The 26,209-nt window shown below is 36.7% G+C and overlaps 1 protein-coding gene across 7 annotated transcripts in view; it reads right to left on the reverse strand.

The window, feature by feature from the left end:
• lama2 (laminin, alpha 2) overlaps nt 1–26,209 on the reverse strand; it is a 400,339-nt gene that overhangs the window by 254,466 nt on the left and 119,664 nt on the right. For all 7 annotated transcript variants that reach the window (XM_030128899.1, XM_030128898.1, XM_030128896.1 and 4 more), the window contains exons 4-8: nt 24,150–24,201; nt 22,648–22,838; nt 13,619–13,798; nt 9,328–9,417; nt 5,140–5,257 (exon numbers count right to left, since the gene is read on the reverse strand). In XM_030128899.1, the coding sequence (XP_029984759.1) occupies nt 5,140–5,257; nt 9,328–9,417; nt 13,619–13,798; nt 22,648–22,838; nt 24,150–24,201 (631 nt within the window). The remainder of the gene's footprint in view (nt 1–5,139; nt 5,258–9,327; nt 9,418–13,618; nt 13,799–22,647; nt 22,839–24,149; nt 24,202–26,209) is intronic.

The raw sequence follows: 26,209 nt of genomic DNA on the forward strand, positions 1-26,209 counted from the left end.
CCCTCTACTTCCGACTACCATTCTGAATATTAACGTTAGTATCCACATTAGTAAAACCTCCTCTGTTGTCGCCATGTTTGTTGTTATTGACTGTCTTCTCATAAAACTTTACTCTTCTTCATGGTATTCGGCCAGTATGGTAATTATGAGTGGCGCCCTCTGGTGGATTGATTTACGTATGTAAAGGAACATAAATGAGCCTTAAGGCGCTCCATCAGCTCCCAGTTATGTTCCAGTGCACAGTTGGGCTCCAGCCGGGCTCTGCGTCTGAACCGTACCGAACTGTGAACCGTGACTCAAGACCCACAATACGTACCAAACCGTGGATAACCTGTACCGGTGCAACCCTAATCTATACCATATTCTGAAGCACTGATTTGTCAAGAAAACCCATTCTGTGGAAATTGGCAAAGCCTGTGGATTATATGGTCCAGCATTTACATGTCCAGTCCTTTCTATGTTCAGTGAATCAATCAACCAATGTAAGTTTTGGTTACCAATGAACAACATATGCACTGTCTGTTATTTCAGTCATGTAGTGCACAGTTTGTGAAAACTGGTAGATTGTTGCACATTTACATTTGATGTGTTTTTCTCTATTCATGTGTTTTGAGGAGAGCTTTCAGTTAAATGTTTGTCAACACTCTTGAAGGACTTGTGCTTTCATGTTCTGTTACAGCATAATAAACTTTATGTTCCCTGAACCGGTCGCACCTACATGGTCAATGCATGAATTCACCCATTTCTGCAGAAAAAAAACAAGGACAGTAATATAACAAATGCCTGCAAAATGTTACATTAGCACAGTTAAATTTAAACATAATTTAAAAATAGATAAAATCTTCCTGAGGTTCTTGTAGCGCCGCATTATGTAATAATGGTGCAATATGTAATAATGTAAGAATTTTTCACCTCATTATGTAATACCACATTTTGTAATACATGATGCATTTTGTAAACTTATTACATATTGTGTCTTCCAAATTTCAATGCACCAGTAAGTGCAGCTTTTGTCTGTAACTTGCAAACACATTCTCCATTATGATGAATACAGTTACATTTGATTTAGGTTTGACCAATGAAACATTTTACTGTTAAATGAATGTTTGAAATGAATGAATTCTAATGAATTGCGATGAACTGGCGAGCCCTGTAATGAACTGACGACTTGTCCAGGGTGTACCCCGCCTTCGCCCCTATGTAGCTGGGATAGGCTCCAAGCGACCCCCATGACCCTAGTGAGGATAAAGCGGGTTCAGAAAATGAATGAATGAATGAATGAATTGTATTTAAGTTGGGATGCTTAATGTTGTTCTGCTGGTATGATGTTTTTTCCAATTAAGGCATCACTTTAAATGGTTTATCACATAATGCACCAAATTATTACATTTCCTTTAAAAAAAAGTGCTACACTGGCATTTTGTAATAACTGCTGCAATATGTAATAAGTTATAACTAAATGCGACAGTTTACTACAAAATGCAGCATTATTACATAATGAGGTGAAAAATGATTATATTATTATATATTGCACCGTTATATGGAGCAGAAGATGAGATGATTCTATCGAAGTTTACAGTTAAAATGCCATAAACCACAGTTTTTTACAAATAAAACTGTGACTTTAAATGAACCATATAGAAACAAAAGCTTCTTCCACATTCAATTTTATAGTATATTTGTGTGTTTATTTATTGTTTTGGTTCAACGCTGAGTTTTGGGGAAGTGTGTGGGAGTGGGTGAGTAAGCTGTTGGTATTTGCGTAGCGATGGAGGGTATATTGTGAAGTGCCTTTAATCCTTATGCGTTGTTTTGTATGGATTTATTTTTTAGGACCCCATCAAAAATGAGACATCTTTTCAATAAATTAACATTGACTTCAGTCTGACTGCTAAAGTTAAAAAAAAAAAAAAAAAAAAACACCAGGGGAGTCAGGTGCAGCATATATTACTCCAGGTCTTTGAGGGTTAATTGTGAACCAAGAATTAGAGCTCTTTCCTACTCGCGGAGGATACGAAAATGTCAAAAAAAAAAAAAAAATGAGAGGAAGGCCTTTTGTGCTTCTGAGGTGAAACTTTGTTCTTGCTCCCCCTGCCCAGATGGCACTGTGAGAGCTGGCATGATTTAAAAGGTGTTTGAAGGATCACAGGAGGGCTTGACAGTAGCAGTGAAATCAGTGGATACGCTGGGACTTGTTTATATAATCCCTCTGGTAGCGTTTGGCTTGTACTTAAAATGCCAGGGTCAGACACTCCAACTGTTTAAGTTCACTCTGTGAGGTCTGTGTTCGACACTTCTCCTTAGTGGAATTACTAATTTCAAGGCCCATCTCATAGTCTGAACTCACATATAAGAACGTTGACTTGTGAATCTATTATCTATAGTACTTGACTGTTTCATACGGCGAGAATATAAAGTAGTTTTACTCATGTACTTAAGCATTTCCATTCTATACAACTTGCAGCTGAAAACAGGGATGGTCTTCTAAGCTCTTTAAACAGGGAAGACAAAACTGGTCCACCAAAGGGTCCAATCCAGCCCACGGTATCAGTTTGTGAGGTGCAAAAATTACACTGATGATATTAACAGTTAAGGGTGTAAAACATTTTAGTTCAGAGGTCACATACAGACCAATTTGAGCTCAAGTGGATCGGACCAAAAAATAATAGCATAATGAGATATAAATGATGATGAATCCCAATTTTGTCTTTGTTTTAGTGTGAAAAAAGTTAAATTACATGATGAAAATGTTCACATTTACAAAAAGTGTGAATAATCTAAACAACCTGAAATTTATTTTTAAAATATGTGGAATTTTAACACTAACTATCTGTGTCTTTGTAGATCCACTGTGATGTGTAAGTTGTAAATGATGAGACATAATATTGTTAAAAATTACACTTTTACTGTTTTGTACGAAACAAAGTTATTACACGGCAAAAATCAAAATCTTACCAAGTGTATTTTTCTCATTTCTTGTCAAAATATCTGATCACACTTAAAATAAGACATAATCACCTAAAGAGTAACTTTGGTTTAAAAAAAAAAAAAAAAAATCACCAAAAAATCGGAATGTCAGTTTTTTCCAATTTTGTGCAGCCCTAATAAAAAGGGAGAAAATGTATAATGATCACAGACAAAAAGACCTCCTGGACCAAAAAACTTTAATTTAGTGTTTTAGATGGTTTTCAGTAGGGATAACATAAAATGAATATGTGCTCACACCATTATTTGCAGTAAGAGAGATGTGTTCAGTTCTCACCAAACACAACATTTTTCACATTTCATTTCCTGCTGTGATCAATTAACAGTTGTAACATGGTGTCTCTTTGTGATCGGCCCCATAACCTTGGTGGTATTTATCAGTGTCGAGGCAGAGGAGGCGTTGATCAGGCCTGTAAGACCATAGAGCCTGTTAGAAGGCGTAACCCCAGCGAAATAAAACTGAGATTGCACGTTGTAACCACAGTTTTATGATGACAGTAGACAGCCTCTAACCTCTTCACTGCTGAGGTTAATGGATGCAGAGGTGACTTCTGATGGCTTTATAAAGTCTTATATCAAAGGCCCATCCTGATTGGCCGGCAAGTGCGTAAATTTCGGTGCCTCGCCTCATAGGTCAGTTCAATAGATGATGGAAATTGTAATCTGCTGCATTATGATCATGTATCTCCTAAAAACCATCTGTAGCCACAGAAGACCTCAAGACTCAGGACCTATCCTGGACACAGTCTCTGAACTGAAGGCATTACAGGACAATAACAACACAAAGGAATTTAAGTCCTTAATGTTGTTAAAATATGACTATATGTGTCAACATAAAAAAAGACTTCACACTGGGAAAGACTGGAGTTGTGCAATGTTGATTTTTTTAAATGTTTTTATTGGCAGAATGTGTGTGTTCATTGTGTGTACGGTTTTGCATTTGTTTTTTACTTGCTTTTTTTGTTTTAGCACTTTTTTTAGTCAATGTAATTTATTTGGATGCTCTAATTTATGTGTGTACTCTAACTTATATGCATCTAATTCATATGCATGCTTTTTGTATGACCATGTTGCAAGATGTATGATGTACATTGACAATTTTAAGTTCTATTCTATTAAAACAATCAGCACAGTTTCCAAGTATATACTTAAATGTGATCATTCCAAAAAAAAAAAAAAGTATCAAGCTCAAAATCAAGACTTTCTTGTTTAAAGCTGCATAATGACTTTTGTCACTAATTTTTCATCTAATCTGTAAAACCCGAGTCATAACCTAAGTATCTGTAAGTCTTTCCGTGATTACTCACCTAAATCTCTTCCCTCATGGTGAACAGTTTTTAAGTGTACTCCACCATATACACTGTATGTGTTTACAAAAAGACCCAGTAGGTCACTTGGGCATTTTCGGAAGTTTGTCTATGTACCCGCTTTTGCTTGGTTGACATGTTTGTTGTTGCTGCTACGGCGGCTGCATGGAGCTCCGTTTCCCACAATGCACGTTGTAACAAATTTCCGAAAATTCTCAAATGACCTATCGGCTCTGTTTGTAAACAAATGGATCGTTTAAGGTGTTTAAGGTGGAGTACAATTCGAAATTGTTCACTATGAAGGAAGAGATTTAGGTGCGTAATCACAGAAAGACTAACAGATTTGTGATCCTTAAACTATGACTGAGGTTTTACAGATCCGATGAAAAATTGGTGATGAAAGTCATATGCAGCTTTAAGCAGTGCATGTAAAAATAAAGGCATGTCTTGTGCAGAAGTAGGTTTTAAGTAGGAATAAAGTTTTGAGCTAGCTTAATTTATATTTTACCAACCAGTATCTGCAAGTATTTAATGAATTCCTCCAAGGATAAGTTTATTTGTAGCTGTAAGTAATAAATAAAAAAAAGCTCCACTCAGTCTGACAAAAAGAAATGAAAAGATGGATAAGTGAGACGAAAGCAAAAGAAGACCAACTTAAAGACTTTGTGACTTCAAAGTATTTCTAAAATGGAATTTAAGTTATTTGACGGCTCATGAAGGACCTTCAAACATCTTCAAGAGCATCTTCAAATAAGTGGCTGTTTGTTTCCAATAAGGTGTAGGCGTTATTTTGTAGAGAGTTTATAATGCAAGTGTGGATGTTAACGTTGTGTAATGTTTTTCTTACTCTCACAGACGTGTCGAGTGAGGAAGGTTCCTGCCATCCAGGGCTGCTGGTGGTAACCAGGGCAACAATGATCACAGCTCTCCCCGCATGTGTTGTGTTCACATTCACAGCTGAACTTCTGCACACGAAAAGACACACAATGGGGTTCATGTAAAAAAGTAAAACGCACATCAAGTTTCCCAGATTCCTCAATTATACAGACATGAACAACCATGTTTAATAAATGAGTCCTCGGTAGCAGCTTAACAACAGTCTAAGACGTAACCGCATTTAGACTCGATGCAGACACTTTTTTATCCACAATGTGTCGTGTTCCTGTGGGAGGAAAATAACCACATTTCAAAATGTTATCCTGGATATTGTCTGACACTAATTCAGATCAGGCTCACATACAATCTGAGTTTGCACCTCACTCTGAAACACCTGCTTGTTTCCTGGAGAACAAGAAAAAGTGCAGGGTATGAAATCTCTCTATGTGATTCCACATAACTAAAATACAATACCTATCTATTTTAAAGAGCACATAAAGACTGAACTAAAGGGCACCATTTGAACTCATCAGGGAGGGCTGCACCTGTGACAACTTCAAAATATGTGTGTCAGGATTTATTCATTTGTGTGTATACATAGTGACTGCACAAAACAAAAGGAGCTGGAACTGTGGTGATGGGTGCATGCAGCATCAGCACATCCACATGAATGTGAAAATGGATTGCTACAAACAGGTAATTGCCAGCGTGTATGACCTATTGAAAGCCTATCAAACATCGCTGTAGTCACTGGAGAGCCAAATGTAATGAAAGAACTTGGTTCACTTTCCAGATTGTCAGCCAGTAGCAAATGGGCTCGCTACGAGTCTCCCGGGAGAGAAATAAATTCAAAACTAAACACAGTCAAAGCAGAATGTAGCTGGAAATTTGCCCATTTTGAGGTTCAGTAATTCAATTTAGGACTTTCTGTAAATTGGTTGATGTGGAGAGGGTGCCAGCTTTAACTGAGAGGAGAGCAGTACAATAGTACAGCGAGAGCCAAGTTTGGCTTTGCTGGCACAAGGGACTTTTCCCTTTTATCTGAGACACGGAGCTACAACTGCTCCGGGCTGCCTTTGTGCTGAGCATGCAACTGAACAAATGTTCTGTAGATGATCATCAACAAATCATCTCATAGGTCTCCACCTTTTCTTCTCTGAAAGTCTGCCGAGGAATTAACTGCATGGATGAATAAACTTGCACCAAACTAAAGTAGCTAAATGTCTCCCGGGAAAAGGAAGCCAAAGAAAATCTCCACAAATCAAAGCTAAACAAAGCGAAACTGATACTGAAGCTCATATTATCATAGATGGGAAAACTTACAGTACGATGTAAAGCAAAGCGCAGTACATTAACCAAGTCACTGTCATCATACTGAAAGGCAAGGTTTAGATATCGTCACTGTTGGGTGGAAACCTCTTATGACCAAAACGGTTGTTTTTCAGGAAACTGGAAAAATATGGATATCCTAAATAAATGAATTGAGTTAAGAAATATAGTCACAAGCCTTTTTCAATGGTTAAATATTTATAAAACCACCAGCCCAACGTGAAGACTGACCAACAGAATTGTTTTATGACAAAAAAACCAAAACAAAAATGGACTTATGAGTTTCTGCCCGAGAGCAACAATATACAATAAAATCTCAGTTAAAGGGACTATATAACTACATGAATACTTACAGTTTGACAGAATCTAAATGAAGACTAACGTACAGATAAAAACTGCTTCCTAAACTGTATATGCATCACAAAATATTCAGCACAGTCTGACAATATACCCAATGTTGTCCAAAGATACCATCAAACTACTGTAATTACCAACAGGCAAGAGGTAATGTTTTGGAATAAAACTCAGAGATACAACTTTAATCGCAAAAACTTCCTCCCAGTCCATTGTTTAAAATCTTAACTGGCTCTAATATTCTGCTGTAAATACGAAAAAAAAAAAAAAACATTTCATATTACTTGGGGAGACAGATCCATTCAAGTCTGTAAGCCTCTCATGTTACAGGATAATTTAATAAATAAATACACTTCTTTGTTTTCATTATACCATGCAATGCTTAAGCAATGCCACAATAAATGTTCTAACATTTTTTTTCCACTCATCATCTTGTACTGATGATGAGAGAGTAGGATCACTGGGTAAGGTTTTCTCCAGCACATCCCAAAGACTCTCACTGGGGTATATATCAGATATCGGCTTTTTTTTTTGGCCTCCAGTATCGGTATTGGCATCAGCCCTAAAAATCCCACATCAATCGACCTCTAGTTTCTATGAGTAGTTGGAATTTGTTATCTACTTACTTTATTCATTCTTATCTCCCGGCGTTCTCGGCGCTGTACCCCCATTTGAACATGTAAAATGTTGAAAATAATCCAAGCATTCCTTTGAACATCATAGACCGTAGCGTTACTTACTGAGCTATCCGTCCACATGTACTTCGGGCCGCAAATTTATGCATCACAAGGCTCTCCTATCTCTTGTATTGGGGGTGGGGGGGTTATTATTTGACTCTGGGGGCCATTTATGACCAGAGTCTGTATGTAACTCAGAAGTAACACATGAGTCATGTAATGCATTACAATTCTGAGACAGTAATATTTTCACTGTTTCGCTTTAAATCACTGTGCCCTGAAATGTGTAAATACAATTAGAAGTCTTTGTTTACAGTATTGTACAGGAAGTTTTTTAGAGCAAGTTCTTTAGCAAGTTTTTTAGAGTATATATACAGGGTGGGGAAGCAAAATTTACACTGAACATCTAGTTGTTTTTTCTCAGCAGGCACTATGTCAATTGTTTTGAAACCAAACATATATTGATGTCATAATCATACCTAACACTATTATCCATACCTTTTCAGAAACTTTTGCCCATATGAGTAATCAGGAAAGCAAACGTCAAAGAGTGTGTGATTTGCTGAATGCACTCGTCACACCAAAGGAGATTTCAAAAATAGTTGGAGTGTCCATAAAGACTGTTTATAATGGAAAGAAGAGAATGACTATGAGCAAAACTATTACGAGAAAGTCTGGAAGATACTATTAAAGAAGAATGGGAGAAGTTGTCACCCGAATATTTGAGGAACACTTGCCCAAGTTTCAGGAAGTGTGTGAAGGCAGTTACTGAGAAAGAAGGAGGACACATAGAATAAAAACATTTTCTATTATGTAAATTTTCTTGTGGCAAATAAATTCTCATGACTTTCAATAAACTAATTGGTCATACACTGTCTTTCAATCCCTGCCTCAAAATATTGTAAATTTTGCCTCCCCACCCTGTACTAACCTTAATATCAACCTGGCTACTAACCCACCTGTTTTGGTCTGTCTGCTTTTTGTCTTCATGGGCTGTATGCAAAGCTGCTGAATACTTGAATTTCCCTCGGGATTAATAAAGTATCTATCTCTCTATCTATCTGTAAGGAATTACTTTTAAATAACAGTAACAAGTAATCTGTAATGCATTACAGTTTGGAACTAACTTGCATAACACTGCCCATTTCTCTTTAGACTAATCACATACGTCACTTGAGCAAAGATGATAAAAATAGGTGTGATGTTTACAAAACTTGAAACCATGGCTTAAAACTGTACACTTGCATGTCAGATTAAATTTCAACTCAGATGCTTTGATGAATTTGTTGTTTTTTAGTTTCATGTCTGGTCAGTGGTCAGTTTACTTTTTCTGACTAAAATATGTGCTACTCTGCCAAGACCTTTAGAGACGTGTAGAGCAGCAGTAGAAAGGGAGGCTCTTTACACACCGTTGACAACATTTATTGCCAATGACATCATCACCAAGGGACCAGATACGAGTGTCACATCTGAGGTAGCCTTCACCATTCAGCCTCAGGACGTGTTAAGGACACAACGCTCTGTGTGTGTGTGTTAGGGAAGGAAAGGAAGATCAGGTGTCTGGTATCAAACACACTTCTGTTTGAAGTGACATGGGAGACGAGGCTTCTCTGTGTCACCTGTGTCCCCTGCAGACAAGCACAGACTCACACATACCCAGACACAGTTTGATACAGGGCGGCGGATAAAACGCTGGTGCCCGAGGCTGCTCTTTGCTGCAGCTCAAAAGTATGTAGAGGCTCCATTACCTCCGTGGTGTTAGGTTAGCTCGACTGGGAGAGACAAACACTGATTTTTACCTTTGTCTCCCTGTTGAGAGGACAGGCTTTGGCGTGGCCGTAACAGATGCACATTCCTCCCACTGAGATGTCCTTAATGGAATAGTAGTACTGAGGAGAGAGAGAAAACATCACATAAAGAACATATTAGACCCAAGTGGCAGTATAAGAACAAAACCCCTAACTCACTGATATTATTCCAAATGAGGTCATGAAACACATTTAATATTCTAAATTAGGTCTCATTACAAATAAAACAGTTTCTGATAAAGACATTTGGGATCAGGTTTTATTTAGCCTTATTATTTGAATGTGTCAACCATACTTTCAGAATATGCAACTCATGTGGGGATTTTACCAGAATTTGTGCCACACAGCCTCTTAACAATTCAGCAAAAAAAAAAAAAGCAGAAGCAAAAAATTATGCCAATGGAACAAGTGAAAAGGATCTTGGTAAGATTTCTTCAAATAAGATTTTCAAGCTTTATTGTGGGGGTTGTCTGGAATTCAAATGGGGTCGCCTGAAATTTCTAGTAATTGATTAAAAAAAAAAAACAAAAAAAAAAAACTTACTAATACAAAATATATGGTGAAGTGAGAGATACAATCACAATACATAAAAGACATGACAAACTCTGAAGCTAAAATTGAAGCACCGTGGTACTGTTTAGCTTTCAAATGTTCATTGTGGTCAGTTTAAGATGCTGCAGCTGGAGGAAAATAAAATTCTCATTTTGTGCAGTAATCTCAACCTGCCTTTTCTGCCTCCATCCATAATAATATACATTATATAGTGTGGTTATTTTTGCTATTTCTGTCATTGCTCCCCTGTATGAGTATGTTTTTGTGTTTTGTCTGTTTTTCTTTACATATATAGAAGTTATATATACAATGTAAAATGTTGATAAGATAATACTGCCTAAAAATAGTAAAAAGATAATCACAAAAAAAAAAAAAAGAATGTGGTTGAAGGAATGAAAGATGGAAGCTGTTGCTATGAATATTACACTGTTGCTATGCTATATCCAGGTGGAATCATCTGATCAACTTTTTCATTTAGCGGAAGCAATAAAAATAGCTCTCATTATTTTTATAAAGCCAACATTTTTTAGGAAATCATTGATTTCTTTAGTAAATATTCAGCCAGCACATAATGTCAAATACATCCCTTCAGTGTTCATCATGCATTTTATAATAACTGGTGCACATTATACTTTACTTTGGTGTACATTATATTTAACTTAATGCACAGCTACATGTAAATGGAAATATTGGGTGGAATAACAACTCAGTATGAATATTCTCTATTATGGAATAAGCACTTGGTACAGACCCTTGCTTTTCTGTAAACCTTACTTATTTTGTGTGTTAACAGAATGATTCAGTGGCAATTTTATTAATAGATCTCATGACACTCAACATTTTTTCATGCATCTGTTTTGAAAAAATACATTTATCTGGTTTGAATTAAATAAAAGGTGGTTCAGACTTCATGACTGTGGGAAAATGTGGGTCCCAAAGCATATCAGTTAAAAAAAATGACAGCTGTATCACATATGATCTGGTCACATGTGCAATAGCAATATGGTGTGTCCTGAATAAGCAGTCTGAGACCAGTTTCTGGTTTAATATCACTCATCTGTCACATTTCTAAGTACATTTGATGTCCATTCCTGTGGCGGACTAGTTTTATCAGTAAGTGTAAAAACTCTTGGAATATATGGGTCTATAAGTAAAATGATTCCAGAGTCAATGTAGTGAAACTTTGCTAAATTCAGGTCATTAATTTAAAAAAAAAAAAAAAAAAAAAAAAAAAAAGTCAAAGCTACTCACTGGTATACTTTTCAAGATGCAGTATTGGGTCAAAATGTAAAATTCTATGAACTAATAACTGGGTATCTGTCAAAAGAATTGTTCGTCTCTGAGCCATGTAATACTTCATAATATGTCTTGTAAACATCTGCCATCAGCACTTGTGCTATTTCCTTCCAAATATATATCAAAATATATAAGATCTGTTCTAGAGGTACAGGGGTTGGACAAAATAATGGAAACACCTTCACCTCAAGATGATAATGCCCCAATCCATACAGCTAGAATTGTTAAAGAATGGCATGAGGAACATTCTAATGAAGTTGAGCATCTCGTATGGCCGGCACAGTCCCCAGACCTCAACATTATTGAGCATTTATGGTCAGTTTTAGAGATTCAAGTAAGACGTCGATTTCCACCGCCATCGTCTCTAAAAGAGTTGGAGGGTATTCTAACTGAAGAATGGCTTAAAATTCCTTTGGAAACAATTCACAAGTTGTATGAATCAATACCTCGGAGAATTGAGGCTGTAATTGCCGCAAAAGGCGGACCTACACCATATTAAATTATATTTTGTTGATTTTTTAAGGTGTTTCCATTATTTTGTCCAACCCCTGTATTAGAACAGCAATAGGTCAACAGGTACCAGAAAACCCACTGATATGTCTGGTGGGTAAGGTCCCTGCTTTTTGAAAAGAAAATGAGGATGTGACCTAGTCATTTTTTATGCTAGCAAGGAAAGCCATAATGGTAAAATGGGTCCTATGTGGAAATCACTGACCTCAGAAGTTGTGATACTGGTAAAACTAGAACACTATATTCAGGGCCGCCCCATGAAAGCATAACACTGGTCAACAACAAATTTATTAAGTTTTTTGAGCTGATTTAGGATAATTTTGGTGTGCTGAATCCAAAAATCACATTAATTTTGCTCAATCAGGTCAGCTTTATGAACTATGCTACATATTGGCTTTTTAACATTTTTGCTTACATTTATGGGCATTTTCACATCATATGATACAAAATTCTTTCATATTTCTTGCAATAAACGAGTTCTGAAGATTTTACTTTTGCCAATTTATGATTGTTTTTTTTAATATTACAGGTGAATGAAATGGCTTCGACTAGAAGATCTTGCAAAAATAAGCCTGATGTATTCTGCTACATCTGCGGTGAATACACCATTGTACCTAACAGGAATCAAGTCACAAGTTTCATGAAGTGTGCTTACCAATCTTATTTTGGTATTAATTATTATATTTTGTGAGAAGATCAATTTTTTCAAAATCAAATTAGCAAAAAAACCTGACCTGATTGAGAAAAACAGATGTCATTTTTGGATTTAGCGGTGCAAAATGGTCCTAATTCAGTTGAAAAAACCTAGACAACTTGCAAAAAACATTTTTTTGTAACCCAGTGTAATCGTTGTGGACCCTACAGGAATTGGCAATCTGTCGCACCAGTGGGGGTGATATGTACGTGGGGGTCCCGGTTCATAAACAGCGTCACTTATGATACCGTGGAAAAGAAAACGAAACTCAACAGACGTTCAACATTCACCTCCCAACTTCTACACCTCTCTTATACAACGAATCTTATACAACAGTTTCACAACTTCTATATCTACTGCGCCCCCTCCACTGCTCTATGGGCCCCCCCACAAATATTAGGCCCCATGAATTTGATATGCCCCCCCCCCCCCCCCCCCCCCCCCCCGCTTATCAGCACCCCAGGAAGCCACTGGAACTTTCGGGAGTGTAGTATAATTTGGACTTAAATACATAACATGATGGATATCTATCACTTTTTGTTTTGCTTTCTCTGCTTGTCTTCCTTTTCACTTTGTTTGTCAAGAAATAACATTCTTAATTCACATACTTCAGTGTTTTACTTTACAATTCGATATGAGCTATTGTGCAAACATTATGTACTACCTCAGTGTGCTAGCGATGTTGCACAAGCATATATTACAGAAACCAGTCTTGTAGCATCACAGTATTTTTACCGACTGTTTTTTATGTTTGTTTACTGTTTGTAAAGTTGTCAAAAAACTTGAATAAATAGAAGTTAAGAAAAGAAAAGTAAGATTTAGCACATGTTATCTCTGAAGTAGATCACTTCCAAAAATCTGCATCTCACCATAACAAATCTAAGTGTTATAGATTTTACAGCAGAGTTTTTTTCTGTTATTTCTTCAGATTGTTCATCACCAAAAAACTGCTCCAGGGACAGTGTTGTAATCTTCTCTGTAGATAACTGTTAGGACTGAATAAATATGAATTTAAAATAAGGATTTCATGTTTCTTTAAGCTCTTGTTTCTCCGTGCTCTCTGGTGCTGTTTAATGTCGTGCGTTCCTGTTGTTTGCCGTACAGCTCTTTGTTTAACATCTGTTGTTTTTAAACACATTTTATGAATACACTTATGTTAACACAAGGTGCAGAACAGAGGAGTAAAAAAAATAAATAAATAAATAAAGAGCAAAATGCGCTCAGCCTCACCCGTCTCGTCACGATGGGATCGATATCTCTGGGGTCACGCAGTGTCAGAGTCATGAGGTCAGCATTCAGTGTCCTGATTCGCTGGAGCACCAACCTGATGTAACGTGCCGAGGTGAAGTTCAGCAGGGTTGGGGAGGGGTCATCCGCACTGGGACGACCGTTGATCAATGAGGTGTGGATCTATAGAGGACAGACAGATTAACAGTGACGGCAGAAGTTAGAACAAGACAAAACGCTGGGACAAACATTGAAGGCACTTTTAGTTTCTCACAGAAGCAGGAAGCGTGGGATTATCTTTACTGGAGAGAAAACAAATGGACAAATATAAACTAAATGAGTAGCAACAACCTCACTGTAAGAGGAAGTGTTGTTTATGGTATATTTGCATAGAAATGTTGACACCTCCATAAAGTAAGGCAAGCTTGTGTAAGAATGTGCACATACATAAAAGAACATCAAGAGAAAAATAAGTCCTTAAACAACAAAAATAGAAGTTTTAGAATATAATCAAAACAGGTACAGAGCACATTACATTATTTGTTGTAACATCTTGCTCTTTCTGCTGTAACACTGTAAGTTTCCCCAACTGTGGAAGTATAATTTTATTCAACTTTTTTTTTTTTTTTTTTTTTTTACTTTTTTACAAGTAGTGCCATATGTGTGTGTGTCAAATGTAAGACCTTTACATCAAGTCGTCCCTACAAAAACTAAACACTGAAACATCTACATAAGGCACGGTGGTGTGAGGAGCTGTTTTTACTAACAGGTTCAAAATGTTTACTCTATTCGTTGTGAGGAGCATCTCGACAACATCTTATATAAGAGGGAAGTATAAGAACACAAGGACAAAAACCAGCATTACAGTATAAATGAAAAACACAACTATAATAGAGGTCAAAACAAAGCTTGGAAAGTTCAACAAAATATCTGGGAAGAATAAATGTAAAGACAGAACCCTTCACAGCAGTTCACCACCCATAGCGCTCTCCTACAAATACAGACAAGTGATTAGACTTCAGCTGCCTCACTCTGGCATGTACCATCTTTTCTGGTAAACGCAGGGGTGACGAACACTGATATAGTCCACAAAGAATCCACAAAACAAACAGAACAGGAGTTAAAGAGCCTGTTTTACTCGTGACTAAAACAATTCATTAACACACACTTACGTCTACGTTGGCCACCATATTTGATTCACTGTGAATTCCAGCAGAAAGCTTCCATCCTTCCTTCACTAACTTGACCTGTTCCATCATTCACTGTCTGGAGGAGCTAATCATGCACATCTGTTTCCACTATGACTGATTAGGTGAATGAGGCGCACCTATGTCAACAGGGAAGAACCTGTGATCACTATGACCTATTTCAACGCATTCTAACAGTTTGCAACACAAAGGAAAAGTCAGACTAATCAACATAAGTGACACAGATATTTCAGAGCCAAAAATGTCAGTGTTCAGGGGAAGAGGATAACAATGGACAACACAACAGACTTCTTTGCAATACATACTTTCATTATTTAGAGGGGGGATTTTCACTGTGATCCAGAGTACATGTGCAATTTTTCACCCTTTTAAATTCATGCATATTAATTCTAATGGGGGCATTTAGTAAAGTAAGTGATAAGCAGATTTTTTTTTTTTTTTTTGCTTGATTCAAGATTTTTTTTTTTTTTTTTTTTTGCTTAATTCAAGTTTAAAAATCTGCCAATGGAACAAGTGAAAATTATCTTGGTAAGATTTCTTGAAATAAGATTTTCAAGATCTATTGCCTCAAAATAAATTCTAATATCTTACTTACAACTTACTCTTCAGGTGATTATGTCTTATTTTAAGTGTGAAGAGATATTTTGACTAGAAATGAGAAAAAAACACTTGGTAAGATTGAGATTTTTGCAGTGTATGTAGACAAACAACCATTCACTCTCACACTCACAACTATCTGTGATTTAGATTGACCAGCTAACCTACTATAGTCAAGCTTAAGGTTAACTAGCTTTATTATCCCGATAGGAAAATTTGGTTTCTGCATTTTATCCACCCTAATACATACACACAGTATGTAGAATTAGCATTAGCACTAGCACACACACACACACACACACACACACACACACACGCTGCCATTGCAAGCAGTTGAGGACCAAGTCCAGATCTTTATCAGTACCATGGCCAGGGGCACTCACATTTACCTGGGTAATCATGCAGCACAAAGAAAACAGGTAAACTCAACATAGAAAGGATCTGGTCTGACTGAGAGTCAAATCTGAAACCTTTTTAGCGTAGGTCAACCTGGTCTCACAGAATTCCATGTAATGACCCTGGACCCCTACCTCAAAATCTGTGGTGGTATCATGGAATCGCCAAAAATTCCGTGATGGGCCCACAGAAGTCATACCAATGTAATTCAATGAAAGGCATCAGCCATGGTCCACACGCGGAACCCCTGATTCAAAGGCATCTGGATCACTCATCTTACGTGGTCCATGCACGTTGCATAGGTGTTCACCACTATGGCACCTTGTCGCCCCACAAGGTGCATGTCTTTGGATGCTAGAGGAAGCCAGAGTACCCAAAAGAACCCATGCTGACAGAGGGTGAACATGCAAACTCCACACACAAATGTCCACACTGGTTTGTGCTGTAGTCAAACCAGGATATTCTTGCTGGTGAAAGTGCTAACCACTGTGCCACCATGACCCTCCAGATTGGACATGATCATTTAAAAAAAATTTATATGACTTCAGGTTGACAAAAATGTTCATTTGTAAAGTCCTGCTCCTGCTGTGGTTTGTATAAATCAGACATGCACCACACCTCTCACACCTCTAATGTGTACTCCTCTGTCCAGCTTCCTTGATGTGCATTTAAGGGAATTTTGACATCCTCCAAGATGTTGCACCAAGATCGATTTCCAGGTTTCAATCAAGCATTGAGGAGCTGAGGAGGAATTGAGAAGAAGTTCCTGATTTCACTTCCTGGAGCTTTAATGCAGCAAACTCTCTGTGCAAAGTATCTGTGTAACAGTTTTCATTGCACAACAGATGTAAAAAAGTATACAAAAATACAGACTCGATGCAGGCAGTGTTAGACCAGTAACTCTCACAATGTGAAAGGTAAAATTACTGTTTGTCAAATGCATGTGGCAGCTTTGAAGAATGATTCAAGGCTTCAGTCCCACACTGGAAAAGGCTGTCTGATAGCAAGGTCTTTTTTTAGGAGGCTAAAGCACATTTTGCTGCTGCCCCCGTCCACAGCTTCTGTGCCAGTACTCCTGTCTGGTTTTCCAAACTGGGGGCGTGCTGACCATCATCTACTGTAGGTAATACACTGAGTGGGGATAAGTACCTCATACATCCCCACTCTAAAAACCTGAAAGGGCCTCAAACAGAGACCTTTGTTTTGTATTAGAACACCAAAGAGGAAACTGGCCCGCTGATAAATCATTTTCAGCATTATGACGCAGTGTTCTGTGTACTGCCTCGGTTTACTTTTAAATCTATGTAGGAGGACAGAGATTATAGATTTCTTTTCTGTATCGCCAATAACCACCGAGAAGCCACATAATAAGAAGTGCAAGGCTGTGTCTGCCTGCCTGTCTGACTGTCCATCTGTCTGTCTCACTAATGTGGCCAAAAGCAACATTTGGCATCTGCAAAAAAGTCTTACAGAGTGGGCTGAGCGTGTGTGTGTGTGTGTGTGTGTGTGTGTGTGTGCGCGTGCATGTGTGTGCATGTATGTGTGTGTGTGTGTGTGTGTGTGTGTGTGTGTGTGCGTGTGTGTGTGCATGCGCGTGTGTCAAGGGGGAACACTTGATGGGTGTAAGCTCCACACTTGGAAGGAACGAAGGAGACGGTTGTGTACATGTGTGCGTGTATATGTGTGTGTAAGATGAGTGGTGGGGTGACATTGTGAATGTGTGTGCGATGCTCTGACACATCGCCTACGACTCATTATGGTTTCACTGTGATCAGACGGCTGGGGAGCTGTCAACCACACACACACACACACACACACACACACATATTCAGACACCTCCGTCGTTACTTGCAGCTCTTGACATCTCCCAGCTCGCACCCCCTCGAGCGCTCCCCCGCAGGACGCAGACACACACCGTACAAACACACAAAACCGCACACACGTGCATGTGCAAACACACACAAACGCGGTCATGTGTATCCATACACAAATTTAGGCATCAAGAATTAGAGACCTGCGTAGTAGATGTACATGTGTGAAGAGTGTGTGTATTCACTGTGCGTTTGCCGTTCTCTTCCTCTTCATTAATGTCAGTTATAGCAGACTAGCCCCTCTGTTCTTTCAGGGTGAAATCACACACACAACTGATCAAAGCAACACAACAGTAAACAGTTGTGTGCATACTGCTGTGTTGCATTTGCAATGTGTGTGCACTTGCATAAACTATTCTGAGCGATTCAAATATTAAAAGTCCAGTCTGTACATTTAGAAATCTTATACAATATATACATTTATCATTTGTTTATAATCACACATGAAGAAGAATCGTTCTGTTTTTGTTAACCTAGCATGAGCTGAACGAGTCAATGATGTTGTGCTGGTTCTATTTTCCGTTTTACAGTGGGTGACATCAGCTTTAACCCATAAAGACCCAAACATACACCAGCAACCAAAATTATTTACTGATATAAAAAGTTAAATACCTGTCGATCCATTCAACCTATCAATACATGGAAATAATTGGTGTAAAATGCAGTTTGTTATCTTTTCATGGTTATCAGATATGATCCATTTGAATGTTCAGAGGCTCCACAGTGAATGTGGAAACATGGTCATCTTCTACAACACTGATCCACCAGCAGAACCAGTGGAGTTTGGTCAATGACAGTGGACAAACACACTTGTTTTTATGTACAGTTAATGATATATTTTGCCAGAAAAGTCACTTTTTCCTCCGTTTTCTCTGTTTTTGATATAATAACCCTCCACTTTAACCCTTTCATGCATGAATTATGAGAACCTAATCAAGATGTGTTTTTTCCTAAGTGTTTTTATTCCTCTTTAGGCATGAAAAAAACAATGCAACTGAACATTTTGTTATGAACCTATTTTTCATGGAGTTGCAAAAATGTCCACTCAGCTGGACACCACATGTTTAATTTTTGAAGCAAATAAACATGTATTTACTGTCATACTGTGTGAAAACTATGAACAATTTTTTTTTTTTAAATGGTGCTAATCTGATGTTTTCGGATGTCACATTTTAACATACACTAATACTAGTTATTAATCACTTTATGGAGATAATACGCAAAAAAAAACAACTTTTAGTTAAAAAAAAAAACCTGTTAAATACAGTCTAATAATAATAACAAGCAATTAATTTACACTAAAACATGTTAGTGAAAATGAGGTTTATCAAGAACAGTAAAGTTACAGTAATGGCATGAATGTCAGTATATGGGATGATCCACTGTGTTGGCTGATATGAAACTAAAACAATAAAATCCATGAATATACAAAAGAACAGCTGTAGAATAAGTATCCACTGTAGTGACCACTATGCATGAAAGGGTTAATTTGAGCTTTTATGGACATCAATCATGATCAGTAAATTAAATGTAGGAAAAGACCTGATTTTCACTTAAGAATGCAAAATACTGACCATAATATTAGAATAAATGGTGATAAATCACTGAAGAAAAGTTAAAAATAAAGGAAAAAAAAAACATTTGGGGACTACCACAAAAGTAACACTGGGTCTTTATGGTTTAAGGTGAAATACTGTCACCTACATGTTTCAATGAGGATCAGTTAACATAAGAAACAACATAATGAAACAGATAAATAGATCACTGGTACTAATGAGGGACTTCCAGGTTGTAACAGATGAGCACATTTTTAATGGAAAGCCTCCACTTTTTTCAGATTAATATTGGAAAAATATAGTGAAATATAGCGAAATATTTTAGACTAAGCAACAAGGAAAAAATCAAATTGCAATTATTAAGAAGGCAATACAATGGGTAACTAGTAATTTATGTTTGATTTTCTTTGGAACAAAAATGGAAAGTACCAAACAACCATGTTCCCTTACCTCAGGATATAATATGATCCCTGCAGCACCACAACGCTTCATTTATAATAGTAATGCTGTGACACATTTCACCTTTTATTGAAAATTTCTGCTCCTTTCAAAATGAATATTGCACTCGGCCAAAATGGTGAACCGGTTAATATATCTGATTATTTTTCCATCCCTAATAAGTAATGTACCAAAACAAGGCATGTCTGTGCAGGTGGCTGAGCTGAAACTCCATTGAAGTTGATTTGTTGGCAGTGGTCTCTCCTGAAAAGAAAACTTTTAACTGCATCTGACATTAAACATTTAGGTAAAGGTTAATCTAATATTTATTCCAGCTCACAGGATATTTACCAAACCATGAGGACATCTGCCAGCGGGACTTCCACAGTAGTTAGTCACACAACAGTAAGGGACAGATCTATCTAAAATGTCCTTTTGCCGCAATCTACATCTGTTTGTCTAACCAAATAAAATGCCACCTATATGACATCATGAAAAGAATCCGCGCGTCTTTATACGTGATTAGTGTAAGGACTTTTATTCCACTCTTCCTGTAGCTGTCAAAAAAGAGCAACATTCCAAAACATAAACTGTATATAAAGATGGTTTTACTGCAACAATTGGGTAGAGATAGAGAACAGAGAGGGATGAAACTGAATTTAATTAAAACAAAATAACATCAACCAACAGTGTAATAATCCAGGGTTTCTACATGTTTCTATAACTTATATTTAAGACTTTTTAAGGCTACTTAGAACAGAATTTAATGCCTATGTCTAAGCTGTAAAGTCTGAAGCCTGACCCCAGTGGACAGTCAAGGTACTGCAGTTTTTGACACTTTTTGCACTGGCTTCACTTTTCAACTTTCCACTTTTTTATCCATGTTGTGTTTCTATGCTGTCATTTGTACTTACTCATTCGATTGTGGTATATTACTATATACAGGGTGTCCCATAAGTCTCCATACATAGGAGACATAATACATTCCATACATATATGGTTCTAACATGTATTTCTTTATATTTCTTCTTTATAGTTCTTCAGCAGGCACGCATTGAAATGTGTTCCCGACAAAATGGCAGTCATATAGAGCATATTATATAAATAAAAATGGTTTATGTCAAACGTTTATTTTTCCTATGTATGGAGACTTATGGGACACCCTGTAGAAACAACAACTCAAATATCCTGAATCATTCATAACTAGGGTTAGCCCACTATAAAAACTGCTCACCAGTCTGAGAAGTCAAGCCCTGGATTGAACCAGTGTAGCCAGTAGCGCCTGCATTTGACTCAGCAGAGCTTCCTGAGTGAAACATAATGAGACTGCAGTGATTCCAGTCCACTTGGTGGCAGTAATATACCTCAAAGCTGGTTTTACAACTGCCATTAAAATCAAATAATAAGAAGAAGCAGGGAGTTTAGCAGCATGAAATGTGTTTTTAATTCTGAAATTCTGCCTTTTTCTGCACTTTTACCTTCTAGTATACAGACACAACATGCAACGTAAGCATCTTCATCCTCCCTCTACTGGAATATGGAATATGTCATTCATGTGGCCATTGAGTTAATCTGTTTGTCTATTTATGAGTCAACCTACAATTATAATATTCATGTTGTCATCGTACGAAATCTGGACATCGTAGACATACTCCCTCTACGAATGCCTACGAACTCCAGATTTTGTACAAACTGGAAGATTCGTACAAACCCATCTTTCGTAAGAATCTTTGTGACCGACACATTTACACTCTTTCCTTGAAAATGACAACATCTGGTCTCATAAAAATAAAAAAAACAGAAGAAAAAAAACAGGCCAGTTTTTCCATTTCTGTCAGGTAGTAACTTTCTTTTTTGTTCTTAGAAAGAGAAAACGAATCAATCCGTTTTTTAAAATTTGGTTTAACTGTTTTGACACTGAAAAAGAAAAGCGCCTTGAAATTCAATTTTAATTCTTCTATTTTAAAACGAAAATCAAATTAACCACTAGTTTTTCTTTTGTTTCTGAAAAGAAAATCCAATTACCAAAAGATACACTGACCAATTTAGTGCAGCAATGCTATAAGAATAGGTTGCTGATGTAGGCCAGAACTTGTCATAATGAAAAAAAAAGTCGTTACATTTAATCAAACCAATTAACTTAACTGTAGAAGCCATTTACAGGGTGGGGAAGCAAAATTTACAATGAACATTTAGTTGTTTTTTCTCAGCAGGCACTACGTCAATTGTTTTGAAACCAAACATATATTGATGTCATAATCATACCTAACACTATTATCCATATCTTTTCAGAAACTTTTGCCCATATGAGTAATCAGGAAAGCAAACGTCAAAGAGTGTGTGATTTGCTGAATGCACTCGTCACACCAAAAGACATTTCAAAAATAGTTGGAGTGTCCATAAAGACTGTTTATAATGGAAAGAAGAGAATGACTATGAGCAAAACTATTACGAGAAAGTCTGGAAGATACTATTAAAGAAGAATGGGAGAAGTTGTCACCCGAATATTTGAGGAACACTTGCGAAAGTTTCAGGAAGCGTGTGAAGGCAGTTATTGAGAAAGAAGGACACATAGAATAAAAACATTTTCTATTATGTACATTTTCTTGTGGCAAATAAATTCTCATGACTTTCAATAAACTAATTGGTCATACACTGTCTTTCAATCCCTGCCTCAAAATATTGTAAATTTTGCTTCCCTACCCTGTAAATCTATGGACTATAAGTGCACATCATTACAAAGCCTTAAACCTGTTCTTCACATGCAGTATCTGCTCTGATAAAGCATGTTATACTGTATGTACAAGTCAATCCAGTCCCCAGATCTAGGTCTAAATGAACCAAACTGGTCCAGCCAAATTTAAAACAGCCTTACTTAACAGCCAAACACTGCTACTTATAATAATCAAAAGCAGCTGAGAGATTATGGTGCATAAACACAGCAAGTAAATACTTGAATGTGTTACCTCTCCGTTCTCCAGAGGGTGAATCTTTGAATAGAAGGATGTGCAGATCACTTCATCATCTCTGGTGTAAGATGGCGGTCCTGTGCGTGGATTAATGTTGAAGCGTGTCAGGCACTCTGTATCTGTAATGGCGTAGTACTGCCAGGGGTCAAAGGTCACACCATCGATTGATCGCTCTAAGACCCAGTTACCTGAGGACATAAATATTGGTGAGGAAAATAATGATGAAATCTGTGATATAAAGACAAGGAAAAAAGATCAATAAAAAAAAATCATGCACGTCCAAGCTAATGTTTAGGTCATCCTACTTAAAATACATAGAAAATTGACTAAACCTTCAATTTCCCACATCTTGCAATAACTTGAAGCACACTATTATATTCCACCTTCTGAAATGATTGAATGGAGAGTAAAGGGAATTCTAGTTAATGAAAAAACGAATAAGAAAATTAGATTGGCTGTCAAGCTATGACAGTTTTATCAAACGCTAATACTTTTTGCAATTAAAACATCAGCTGATATAGAAGTACCTTTAGGCAAAGGAGCTGAAAGTGGAAACAGTTGCAATTAGAATGTAAAAAAGAGGCTTAGAATTGCAAAATGTGGCCATTAATGAATCAAAAATGTTTTTATGTAGCCTGATTTTTCTGCAGATCAACTTCATTTCACCGTCAGTTCATAAGGTTGATCACAACATTCAAAGTAGTAAATAAATCTGTTTTGTTGTGATTAATTTTACATTTAGTTTGTACTTTATCACTGTTGTTTATTTTATAACCCAGGTTTCAATCCAAATGTATCTCAACTTTTTATAATTATTAAAGACTACTCATGTGAATCCACTCCTGATGGTTCTAACATAAGTCACACAAGTCATGAATGTACAAGCAGGGATAAAGCAGGGATGAAAACGGTAATAAAGCTGTGAACCCCCTAGAGGGTTTGAGGTCAGGAACCCCTGTGAAGAACACTTATAAAATTTCACCTTTAAAATGTGGACTTTCAGGTGATTTTAGCCTCAGGATAGAAGACAAAAACACCCTAGAATTAATTCATTTTACAGCTCCAAAAGTAATGTAATGTAATTTCAATTAAATGTTTGACTTTGAAATTCACCCTTCTAAATTTAAGCGGGCTTCACAGTTTTTCATTAAACATGTTCTGTTCTGTCACTAAGATGGTAAATTCACACCTATTTTAAGCCTGAGTCTTTATTTTATTAACCAGAAATTACCTCTAGTTGATCTTATATTCTACATATGCTATTATACAAAAAATATTCGACTTTTAACACAAAAAACAATGCAGAACAAAGCTGCAAAAGGTGAGGAGTTCACACTACTAATGACAAGTTTGGATTTATTCATTCATTTGCAGGATCTTAGTCACATTTACCTTATATTGATACGTGTAGACCAAGATTCTACAGGTGTTTTGATGCACAAAGCAGGTGTATGGAATCATTGTTTGGTTGTGCAAATAAAAAATATTAGAACTCTTACCAGGACGAGGTGAGTTGGCTGCCTTTAGTATCACATAAGCGATCTGAAAAACCTGAGAAAAAAAGCATAAAGATACAAATTAAGCCACCGTTCATTGATTCATTGAGTGATTGATTGATTAATTCATTCATTCATTCCATCAAAATCTATTTCTATCCTACTACATTAATTCTGAAGACTGTAACTCAATGCACATTTCATTAATCTCTTCCAAATTTCCCCCAAAATGTATTGTTTCACTTCGCTGTTTAATGTTAAATAAATATACTGCACTTGTACTTTTTATTTTCCGATCCTTTATTTTGCAATCCAGAACTAGTTTCACCCAGAAATATACTTTATAACACATCTAATCTACTTGAAATATAACAAAAAAAGAAGGAGAAGAAGAACAGGAAGGAAAGGAGGATGAATTCTTAAATTATGACAGACCTGAAGCAAGAGTCTTTATATATTTACATAAAAACGGGACCCTTTATATAGAAATATTTCATCAGGATTTTGGTCAGTAATTCATTTTTAATACTTTTATTTTTCCAAGTAACATACACACACTGGCCACTTTATTAGGTACAAGTGTTCAGTTGCAGGGTAGCACAAACATCTAACAGACCAATCACATGAGAGCAATTTAGAACATTTAGGCATATAGACATGGTTCATACCGAGCATCAGAATGAGGCAGAAAAGTGATTTATGTGACTTTGAATGCAGCACAGTTGTTGAGTATTTCACAAACTGCTGATCTATTGAGATTTTGATTGATTTGAAAAAGACCAAATATCCAGTAAACAGCAGATCTCTGAGTGTTGTTGATGCCAGAGGTCAGAGGAGAATGCCCGAATATCTACTGATTACAGCCGAGGTATGAAGAACAGCATCTCTGAATGCACAACGCGTTGATTCTTGAAGCAGTTGGGCTATAGCAGCAGCGTAAACACTCACTGGCCACTTTATTAGGTACACCTGATACTAGCAAGGTGAGTGTATAATGATATTTACACCTGTTTCTGATAACAATTAGAATAAGTTAATAGGTTTATAAAGGTTGTACCGTAACTGGACATGTTTTTATAGGTGGATTTGGATGAAAATTAACACTGATAATATTTAATTTTTATCTATTTCGCTTTTGTGGTTTTTTTTAACCTTCTTTTTATGTCAGGGAAACAAAGAAATCTTCATTAAATATATAAAACAATAGGGAAATATGTGATTTTAGCATCAAACGTTATTGTTTTAAATTAGAGCTGTGTCCAGTAGTGATGCTTGTAGCTTTTATCACTTTGTCACTTTCAAGTTGTATCTTTGTAGTTCTCCAGAATGACTCACTACTCCCTCTAGTGGTCACAAATCCCCCAGACTGTCTTTATAAATAAATTCAGTTCACATCTCTACAATCCAATACACCTCAGATCTTTTTTATTTTCAACAAGCTCATGATGCTTTTAGGTAATTTATTTAAATATTTGAGAACAGAAGTACGACTAAAGCTAATTTTAGTGTTTTAAAGTAATTCAGTCCTTTAAGGCATTATCTTTGAATTGGCATATCTATACAAATCTATGACAAAACCATACAGTAGATACATTTTGGTCACTGTCATCAGTAAAATGACATCCTATATGGTGATACTGATACTGGCTGATATGTGTTTCTCTTAAAAAAACAGATGCTGACTTCAACAGTACGACATATTTAACCCATGAAGACCCAAACAACCACTTCCAACCAACAGCATCTACGAATATAAAATGTTTAATACCTGTTGATCCATTTATCCTCTCAATACATGTAAATAACTGGTGTTAAATACAGTTTGTCATCTTTTCATGGTCATCAGATTTGACCCATTTGGATGTTCAGAGGCTCTGTAGTTACCGTGGAAACACCGTCATCTTCTACAACATTGATTCACCAGTAAAACCCATGGAGTTGAATCAATGACAAATGGTGGAAATACTCATTTTTGCATTCAGTTATTGATACATTTGATGAAAAACTGACTTTTTCTTCTATTTTCTCTGTTTCGATAGAATAACACTGAATTTACTCTGAGT

The sequence above is a fragment of the Sphaeramia orbicularis genome, chromosome 24 (assembly GCF_902148855.1).
Source record: "Sphaeramia orbicularis chromosome 24, fSphaOr1.1, whole genome shotgun sequence".
Taxonomy (NCBI): Eukaryota; Metazoa; Chordata; class Actinopteri; order Kurtiformes; family Apogonidae; genus Sphaeramia; species Sphaeramia orbicularis.